General features: G+C 40.9%; 1 protein-coding gene across 1 annotated transcript; it reads left to right on the top strand.

The window, feature by feature from the left end:
- Window positions 1-1,713: 1,713 nt before the first annotated feature.
- LOC306934084 (ubiquitin-conjugating enzyme E2 G1-like) lies at window positions 1,714-9,693 on the top strand. The gene is made up of 6 exons (XM_079516551.1): window positions 1,714-1,892; window positions 4,539-4,641; window positions 4,799-4,896; window positions 6,462-6,640; window positions 7,038-7,154; window positions 7,554-9,693. Exons 1-5 carry the CDS (start codon window positions 1,850-1,852, stop codon window positions 7,122-7,124), a joined length of 510 nt encoding a protein of 169 aa, XP_079372677.1. The 5' UTR covers window positions 1,714-1,849; the 3' UTR covers window positions 7,125-7,154; window positions 7,554-9,693.
- The last annotated feature ends 1,003 nt before the right edge of the window (window positions 9,694-10,696 follow it).

Genomic DNA, 10,696 nt, shown 5'->3' on the forward strand with positions numbered 1-10,696 from the left:
ATTTGAGGTCGGTGAATTTTATCATTTCATTTAGAATACCGTCTGCCCCACAGGCCTTCTTGGTTTTAAGTGTTTTTATTTTGTCTTGTAGTTCTTTTAGGTTGATTTGGGAATCTAGCGGATTCTGGTAGTCTTTTATGGCTGACTCTAGGTTTTGTAGTTTATATTTTATTTGTTTTTGCTCTTTGTTCTTCTCGATTGGGCCAAAGAGGCTAGAAAAATGGTTCACCCATATATCTCCATCTTGGATGGGTAGTTCGTCCTGTTTTAGCTTATTAAGTCTGTTCCAGTTTTCCCAGAAGCTGTTTGTCTGTATGGAATCCTCAATATCTTGCAGTTGGTTTCTAACATGTTGATCTCTTTTTTCTCTTACTGTATTCTTGTATTGTTTCAGTGTTTCCCCATATTGGAGACGTGTGTTGTGGTTGTCTGGGTCTCTGTGTTTTTGGTTTGATAGTTTCCTTAATTTTTTCTTGAGATTCTTGCAGTCATTATCGTACCATTTGTCATTCTCAACATTTTTTCTGGCTTTCCTGTTTGATACTTTTAGGTTTGCTAGTGAGGCTGTTAGTTCAAATATATGATTGAGGCCTTCTACTGCCCTGTTTACACTTTCACTGTTTTTTCCAAAGGTTTTTTCTAGGAACTGATCCAGTTGTGATTGGACTTGTTTTTGCCTAATAGCATTTTGGAAAGCTTCTGCGCTATGTTCATTCCATTTGTAACGTTTTCTTATAGTATGTAGTTTGTTTGGCGTTCTTTGTGTCTGTGTGTTGATCTGTTTAAATAGGCTGTGGTTCTGTTGTGGTCTGACAGGGGTGTTTGCGGGCTGACTGTGAAAGCTCTGAGAGATGCCAGGTTTATGTCAGTGATAAAGTAATCTACCGTGCTGTTTCCCAGGGATGAGCTGTATGTATATCTACCGAAGGAGTCCCCTCGGAGTCTACCGTTAACGATGCTGTACAGACCCAGTGAGACAGAGCTGTAGCAGTTGTGACCCATGTTTGTTTGTTGTTTTGTCGTGATTGTATCTCGGGAGACATGTTGGGGAGCTGATGTTTCCCCCTCCTGGTAAGTGTTTGTTTCCCTGTGTGTTGACACACACACAGTCACGGTCACGGCCACACAGCCAACTCAAGGTATGGCCACGGAGCCGACTTGGGGACCCAACGCAGCTCCTCCAAGGAAGACAAACAAATGAACGGAGCTGAACGTGAATCCCCCCCACCGCCCACCCCTTTTTTTCTCGACCCTCACTGTATATGTTTCTTTTCCCTTTTTACCTCCATTATGATGAATTCCTGTTCTGTTCTTTGTCTATATAGAAGTGTCTATTTGTACGTCTCTAAATGTTTTTGATGAATTGAACATGGTGGACCCTATTGGAAACAAGTGTAATGCTTAATTGGGTCGTCCACTCACAGTTAACAGCCTTTGTATTGAGTTTGTGCTTGAAATGTACTGTAATTCTGCAAACTGTTAATAAATATTTCAATCAATCAATCAAAAACACACACGCACACACGCACACACAGTCACACACACGCACACGCACAAATACACGGTCACGCATACGCACATACACACGCACACGCACTGTGACGCACGCACGTGCACAGCGCACACACAAGCTGTTTCCGTATCCACTGGGCTGCGCATGCGCAATCATAACCCCCCCCCCCCCCCCCCCCAGCAGCTGAAGCTTGTGTCAAAACAGAGGGAAACAACAGCCAGCTACAACACACTGCTAGCTAAAGGACGTCACTTCCATTTCATACTCTTTTTCTGGGCAGTTTGGCGACAGAACGTTTGCTTTTCTTTTTTTTTTTTTGTTAAAGTCCACTATACCATGACTGAACAATCAGCCTTACTTCTTCGAAAACAATTGGCAGGTAATATAAATGGTTGAACGAATGAATAAATTGACCACCAAAACAAAACAGCCTAGCTATCCCAGCCAGTGGGCTACATATGCTAGCTAGCTTGTAGCAACGCAAAGGTTTACCCCCAATGGACTTTTTTTTGTCTGTTTATTGTCTTATACCGCCGCAAAACACAACTAATTGTAGGTTGTTTTTCTTTCTCTTGAAACATTTATGTTTCGTACATCCATAATGTTTTTTTTTGCCAGAATTAAACCTGCTTGTTGGGTAACAATGCTAAGAGTTCACCCCGATAAACGGGTTAGCAGATTCGACATTAGTTAGCAAAGGAACAAAGGAATAATCAGTGCAGAGTCCCCCATCTGTTATTGTTGGAGACTTGGACTAGCTTAATGTTTGATTTTCAAACTAAACATTTTATTGTCAAACTGTGTGTCTCTGATGCCAACTGATAATGGTCCACCTGCACGTATAGAAGACCTGAAGACCTCTCTAGTCTAGCACAGTGGATCCAACCCGCATTGTCAAGGGTTTGAGATGGAACTCCATTGTTCTGACAGTAGGATGTGATTGAGGATAGCATTGTTGTCGTGTTGTTTCTCTGCATTTCTAGTTTTCTGTTGAATATTTATTATACTGATATTAATGGGGGATAAAATGGTCCCATCCGATGTCATTTGGTATTGCTGACCTCAGTTTGGCATGGTTCTGGCTATATCATCATAGGACACATTTCAGACTAGAGCTCAGCGAGGTTCATAATATGTTATGTTGTACACATTGGGCAGTTTGATTTGTCTGTGTGCATTAAAAAAAATACTTAAACCTATTTATACAGATATGGAACTGGTTATTATTATTTTTTAATACTGCCCGTTTGTGGGTTTCTAAAATATCAATAACGAGGGTTGACACTAATATAAAGTCTCAGAGGCACTTTTGTATGTTGCCCAATGTTGTATGTTGTAGCATGTATGTCATGTTCTAGTTTGTTGGGTCATGCCCACTTGCCTGACAAGTAAATCGTCCATTATGAAGTGATTATAGATTTGAATTACCGTTCAATTTTAACACTTAAAAAAAATACTTTCTAGGACTGATTTTATAAAAACAAAACAAAAAACTGTCATACCTCAAATTGAATGGCAAAATCCATACAATGGATTATGACTATGGGTTCACACTTGCTATTTTATATATATTTTTCAGCAACAGTGAAAACAGCACATTCTAGGTAAACTGTGCTTATTATTTTACATTCTACATAATCTACAGAACGCTCTGGCCAGGTTCAGGTGTTTAGACACGGATATCTCATGCTGTTTATAGACGGAACTTGCCCACTTGGTAGCTCCTTTCGGAACCCTACGTTAAAGTTTCTGACATTTTGATGACTTTATGTAGGGTTCCTTCTCACCGAATTCAAGCGACATGGGATGCAATCTGATTTCCCCTGACTTAGCCCTGTGCTGCGGTGTGGGTGTCACGCTGACATATTCCAAACGAAGCATATGAACGCTATAGGAGACAACGAACCATCTGACCCCCCCCCGCGAACGGCTCAGAAGCCGTTAAGTATTTTTAATGTTTGTACGACCGTTTTGGCAGCTCTGAAATTCTCTCTTGTTGACATCCCATTGTACCGCCTCTCGGCATCTCGGTTGGCTAGCAGCGCCTCCCTACGCGCCTCGTAGGCGCAGCTAGCCAACCGAGATGTCAACAAGGAGGGACCGAAGAGAGAATTTCAGAGCTGGCAAAACGGTCGTACAAACATTAAAAATACTTAACGGCTTCTGAGCCGTTCGCGGGGGGGTCAGATGGTTCGTTGTCTCCTATAGCGTTCATATGCTTCGTTTGGAATATGTCAGCGTGACACCCACACCGCAGCACAGGGCTAAGTCAGGGGAAATCAGATGGCATCCCATGTCGCTTGATGCCGGTGAGACCGGACCCTACGTGGTAGGTCCAAAGGAGCTCAACCCGGGGGGTCCGGAGACGGGCTACCCACTTGGGCAACCTGAAAGCAAACTCCACCTGCCCCGAAAGTTTTATTTACCTAGGGCAGGTGGGCTACCCTTTGTCAACGGCTTTTTCTTTTTCCTGAAATATTTGCAAAACCACATCCATGAGGGTGTACGGTACTTTTATCTTGCTATGTTATGTAGGCATTTAAATTCACTGTAGAGGTTTTGTTAATTTCTCCCTTTTTAATATTTTTTGTACCTAACCACTTAACGCCCATATACGTAGTGCTCTAAGCAAGATCCACTTTACTTTTCCTCTATTGCCAAATCTCTTCCCTGAAAATACCTGATCTATAATGATGAATGAATAACGATTCTTGCTCAAATGTGATTCTCGATTTTCCTCCACAAGAATTGAGATCACGATTAAAATGTGTTCGATGAAAATATTTATTAAAAAATACATAAACATAAGAGTAACTAAAGTGCATTGGACAGCCAACTAGTGCTGCACCATTCTTCACAAAATGAGATTGCATAGGTAGGTGTCTGAATCTAGATCTCGATGTTTTTTTCGATTAATTGTGCAGCACAGTGCATTGTACCCTTGTAGACTAGATTGGCTTTTTTCACCGAATGCTTGCCCCAGAAAAAGGACGCCAGGTGGTTTAAATGTGTGTGTTTGTTTCAGAGCTCAACAAGAACCCAGTAGAGGGCTTTTCAGCGGGTCTCATAGACGATGAAGACATTTACAAATGGGAAGTTGTCATCATAGGACCACAAGACACCCTATTGTAAGTCGGAAGATATTTACAGAGAGCGTTAGAGATATTTATAAAGAGCGTTAGAGACCGACACATATTTGGGTTGAGAATCAATTCCCATATACAGTATATGTCTGTATGTGCGGCAGTTTCTCACCCTTTCGTCATCTTCTTTTTCCTGTCACAGTGAAGGTGGGTTTTTCAAAGCATACCTCACTTTTCCTTATGATTATCCTCTACGACCTCCCAAGATGAAGTTCATCACTGAACTCTGGCATCCAAATGGTAAACACTCTTAACATGCTGTCAGGCAACACTTGTAAATGTTCAGTATCATCATCAGTATCAACATTCAGCATCATTTTTTCCTCTATGATTTTGTTCTCTCCCGTTTCATTAACTGGACTGGAGTGTGTGTTGAAAAGCCCGTTACTTGGTAGGCTACTTTATATTTTTGCGGGTGGGCGGGTCGTTGATTAACACGCTGGCCGGACAGAACGGAGGTCTCCGTCCTGTCGGATGTGTTAAAAAAAACTATCTAAATCAATTATTCCAATTCTAACCAAAGATTGTGTTTTTGACGGCCCGTCGTTAGTTGCGTTAAAAGTACTCATACCTCCGTTGGTTGTCGATCCCCTCGGGGGTCTTTTGGCCACATTCTATGCTATCCATAGATATTATAAAAAATAGATGCCTCACTGGCCGTTGCAGTTAATTGGCGCGACGTGTATCCCAAGGCAGGAAGTCAAGTGGAAGTGCAGTGCTGAAGGCTTAAAAAAAATCTTTACAAGACAAATGAACACAAACAAAGTTATTAATACAACATCAGCGCCAGGGGGGCTTAGATTACTAACAGAAAACATTAAAGAGTGAACACAAAGCAACATCTTTCTTATTTAGAAGTGTTGAAGGCATTTGCTGAAGGCACGCTGCCAAAGTGACGTCACTCACGCGACTCCTCCATGTCTCTCGCTGTCACTCAAGGGACTACTGGCCAATCACAGCGCGTCTTTTCCGGGGACTTATGTTACGCACGTGGAAGCTGCTCATTGAAGGCAGATGCTTTGCAAGGAATCCCGGGAAAATTGTGACACGCGCCTCAGAGCCGGAAAGGTTTATATGTGATGTCTGATGCTGTTTAGCACAAACCAAAGATGGCGTCGTGTCACCTTGAAATGGGCACTGAAGCTGCAATTCGCTGGGCGCACTGATTTCATGGTTCCAAGTACCCCTGGGCGATAAGAGTGTTGGTATATTGTTTTGCAGGGCGGGTTGGCTCCCGTGGCGGGACGGGGCGGGCTATGAAAAAAAAGGCCGGCCCGTGCATCACTACTACTAGGCGCGTAAATCGCTACCCCTCTGAAAGCACCTTTATTGTTACAGGGAGATCGTCGGCACACTAAACTGAACCGAGTTTTCCAAAAGAGAGAAACATTTGGTCCAGGTTGAATGTCGCCTTCCGTGCAGACATTTTAGCCACTGCCTTACGGTGAACACACATTTCTGCCTCGCTGGCTCAAGTTGAGGGTGATGGTGTCGCAGGTTCGAGTCCCAGACCCGACGACCTTTGCTGCGTGTCACTCCCCATCTCTCTCTCTCTCCATTTCCTCTAGTCTACTGTCCTGCATAAGAGCCCCAAAACAAATCTGGAAAAAAAAATATATAATTTGATCTTGTATTGATATTCAATACATGCAATTCAAATAAAATAAAGCAGTTTGAAGTTATTTTAGTCGGTAATAATATAAAAAAATAAATACAAAATTATCCAGTTCCCCTTTTCAAGATGTGAGAGTAGAGCTTTTTTTTTATGTGAAATATTAAATACATGTTATTGTTCGTATTCACAGTTGCAAAGAACGGGGATGTGTGTATCTCAATTCTGCATGAGCCCGGAGAAGACAAGTTTGGCTATGAGAAACCCGAAGAGCGCTGGCTTCCTATCCACACAGTAGAGACAATCATGATTAGTGTCATCTCTATGCTGGCTGACCCCAACAGTGACTCACCAGCTAATGTGGACGCTGCGGTGAGTTTTTTTAAAACTTTTACTTTATTCAATGTACCGAATGAATTCCTATTTTCTTTTATATTTAAAACAAAACACACACACACACACACTAAGTGCAGGGACGGTCCAAAGCTCTAACCTACGGAAATCAAAATGTAAAATAAAATAAACACTTAATATTCTAGATTAGACTCCAACTGCCACGGTCAAAGGACATACTGTAAGAAGTGAACAAGCTAGTTATAGTTTATGATTTTAAACATACACTTGGGAGCACAAAATGGTGCGCGGACTCTTTTTATTCTTAAACATATTTTTTGTCCAGCACCCAACCTAGTAGGGTTTTAGATGTGCGCGTGTCTTTTGACTGCTTTGCAACCGCTTTCTCAACGAGAATCTCACACTGCTCATACAGAAAGAGTGGAGGGAGGACCCTAATGGTGAATTCAAGAGGAAGGTGGCTCGCTGTGTAAGAAAAAGTCAAGAGATGGCATTTGATTAGGAGTGATTCTCAATAGCTACAAGTTCCAGGGTAAGTAAATGTGTTTTTCATAAATTAAAGCTGAATGAAATATGAAATTTATATTGACTACTTGCTTGGTGAAAAAAAAATATATATATTAGGGCGGCGGTGGCTCAGGGGTAGGGTGGAGGGGTAGAGTGGCTGGATGGTAACCGTGAGGTTTCCAGTTCGAACCCGGGCTCCCCCAGAGTTACTGTCGAAGTGTCCTTGAGCAAGACACTGAACCCCAAATTGCTCCCGATGTGCTAGTTGGTGCCTTGCATGGTTTCCGCTGCCATCGGTGTATGAATGTGTGTGTGTGAATGGGTGAATGTAATGCACAATCTCTGTAAAGGGCCTTGGATAAAGGCGCTATATAAATGCACCATTTACCATTTAGGATTGTCCTCCTGTCCCTCTTTTTTTCAGTTAAAGGAAATGCCTTCAGAGGGAAAATTTCTGCAAAAGGCTTTTGCACCCCTTTCTTTTGCCAGTCAAAGGAATTGGTTGGCTCCAACCATTTGTTGTGAAAGGTTAACGTTTTTTGCAAGATGAGCCATTTTGTGATCCCTACCAGCGAAATTTGCCCATTTCCTACCTGGAAGTGTATATTTAATTTTATTTATTTTGAAAATATAATGATGTAAGATATGTCACTACTGTAAATTAACTTGCTTTTTTTATCTGCTGCTGAACAGTTTCTACTTTATACCAGGTTTCTTATGCAATTTAGTGGACATAATTGTGCTAGAAAGTGTAAAACAAATGAAAGACGGTTAGCATAAAGTCTTCACTAAATCTCTTTTCATCATGACCACCACCATAATTAACTTAGGCCCCCGTTTTCAACACTGTCACTTAATCACTGCTGCCTTTTGTTGGCACCTCCTCGTGGAGGTATTGCGCTCCATGAATATTTTGGTATGCTTGTGGTTTTTAAAGGCAAAAGCCCAGGATGTTTAGAAGCCTGTCCTGTTAAACAAAAACAGTAGCAACGTTCCAAATTGGGCAATTGGCACATGAAAAAGTACTCGAGCTAGTCTCTTTCTGGAAAACGGGCACCACAGTTTCCTGTTATTTGCAATTCATGTGATCGATTGCAAATCACTGGGGAAGAAATTTGCATTGAAGTACCTGCAAATCCCTTTTTTTTGTTGCTAATATCAAGTGCCCCCTCAAGTAGTTTGCCTGCATGACTTGCATTCATATTGGGTTGTGATTTTCAACGTAATTTGTTTGTGCTGGCATGGCTAACGAATGATACTACTGCTGATGCCAACTTCTCAGAAACGGCAGGAAAAGTCATCCGTAGGACAGGCTTCTAAAATGACTGACCCTTCCCCTTTAAGACCTGGCCCTTGTTTGATAATCAAGATGTCTATTAATGATCATGTCCATATCATTTTCACCATGTTAATCCTAAACCATGGGCAACCAAAAAGTAGCGTGTAGGAAAAATTAGCCTAAACTGTAATTATTCTGTGGTTCACTGGCATCTGAGCTTACCTCAACAAGTAGGACAAGAAGTTTGAAGAGGATTGTGGTTGTTTTTCGCTGTTTTTCGCTACATGGGGATTACATTTATGGGCTCCGGCATAGATTTAGTTTAGACTCTTTCCTTTCTTTGTGGTGGTACATTTTGGCTTTCAATCAGTGTTAGTTAATTATGATACGTATAATTCACATTCACTCATAGGTATAGATTGTAGACCACATTTGGATCAGCTCAACATCTTCCTATAGTCCTGAACATGTTAATGCACCAAGCCGTTGGTTGCTGCTGTATTCTTTAACATTAATCATCTTATCTTAAAATGCCTTTTTCTTGCTTTTTTCCCCCCTCGTGTTTTTTTACATTTAAAATCGGGTTGTAATTCAAAAGTCTTGCACCTATTTCTAAATTCTACGGTAGTTGAATCTAGTAAAGTATTATTTAGTGGAAATGGACATAATAGTGCTGCAGGTAGGTTTTATTTTAGAATAATATGCACAATCATTGCTTGAAATTGGTTTGAGTGAGAGCAGAATACCAAGAACTTTTATTAAAGTCTGCTTTCATTGATGGTGTCGCTGACTGTGTAAGCCATAATAACGTGTGTATATATATACTACCATTTTAATCATCTATAATAATGTACATACTGTACCATCGTCATATACTGTATGATGGCGGTATATACATTTATGGCACATGCAATGAGGTTTGCTGTGGGCTAGTCTCATATAAAAATTGTAGCATATACCATTGTAAGTACATTATGAGTGGATGTGATGTGTACACTACAGTACGTATGTTTCAGTTATATTTCATGAAGGGTCATTTAACTGCTGTTAACATTACCTTTTACTATACGTTTTCTAACTTACCATAACCTCCTCTGACCGGTGTTCACTGTATTTGCACAGACTCGGTGCGCTTGAAATGTCATTAAGCAATATGCCCTGAAAATGGTGTGTCCAGGTAACCCCCATCCTAACCCCCATTCTTAGTTTTATTTTATTTTTTTCCATTTTATTTTAATGCAATGTATATTGGACATGTTGCTCAATAAAAATGTGTATAAACTCATGTCGACTTTGTGGTTGTAACTTTGTATCCGTTTAACATTTTAGACGGGCACTTAAATGGGTTCAAGTATGTTCAGAGGCACCGTAACTGGAAACTAGGGAGTCGTGTCAGATTTCAAGTCTGGCTTCATTTCACAGTAGTGGGACCTGTTGCCCGAAAGATATAGGCTACCCCATTACTGCATCTGCCATTAGTTATTGTCACAGGAGTTCTGTGATGCATGTATGAAGGAAATGTCGACGTAGGTGAAATGATGAGAAAACAGGTTACTTTTGTTGAGCAGCTAAAAAAGGAAAGGCTACATGGGAATACTCACTATTTTGTACGGTAAGACTAATTCCGGTAATTCACATCAAACTGTACACAGTCCTGATTATATTTCCATTTTTCAGATCATTTTAAATCATTTTTATTTTACATTTTTAGGTCTGTGGATTCCAACCAGAGATGTGAGGAAGGTAGGCTAGTCCAATGTTGGTTAGAAAATGTTATAATTTAAGGTTCATGGTCATTATCTGTTTAGTAGCCTACAGTAACCTATCACATAAGGCTTCTGCTGACTGCTGTACAAAAAATTGTGATCTCTACAATTTAGGCATTTAGCAGACACTCTTAATCCAGAGCGATTTACATTAAGCATCTTGCTTTTGAATATGTTTGCAACAGGCTTTGCATGTTTACATAGTCGACGCCTTGAGATCCAAAGACCAGCACCACGGCCCACTGCATCGGCTGATAATCGAATGAAGACTATACACATTCCCAAAGCTATGATGATGACTGCACCCTTCTTACAGGTTGGCATAGCTTTCTGGAAGGTAGTTAATTGTGTGATGGTTGATTGCGAGTGTGACAGTATACATTTTGAATAAGAGATTTGTCCTAAAACCAAAGTGGTAGGCTCTTAATTCCACCAGCTAACAGGGTGGGAAACTATTTTTTTTCCCCCAAATGTACATTAAATGTCATGTGCATAAGCAAAAAGTTGGGTAAATTTAGGTCT

Source organism: Electrona antarctica, assembly GCF_951216825.1.
Source record: "Electrona antarctica genome assembly, chromosome: 12".
Taxonomy (NCBI): domain Eukaryota; kingdom Metazoa; phylum Chordata; class Actinopteri; order Myctophiformes; family Myctophidae; genus Electrona; species Electrona antarctica.

Excerpts from the sequence above, each read along its gene's own strand:
- LOC306934084 (XM_079516551.1), top strand. The coding sequence starts at position 1,850 with ATGACTGAACAATCAGCCTTACTTCTTCGAAAACAATTGGCAG. Across the intron at positions 1,893-4,538 it reads TCTTCGAAAACAATTGGCAG|AGCTCAACAAGAACCCAGTA; the intron begins GTAATATAAATG and ends TGTTTGTTTCAG. Across the intron at positions 4,642-4,798 it reads GGACCACAAGACACCCTATT|TGAAGGTGGGTTTTTCAAAG; the intron begins GTAAGTCGGAAG and ends TTCCTGTCACAG.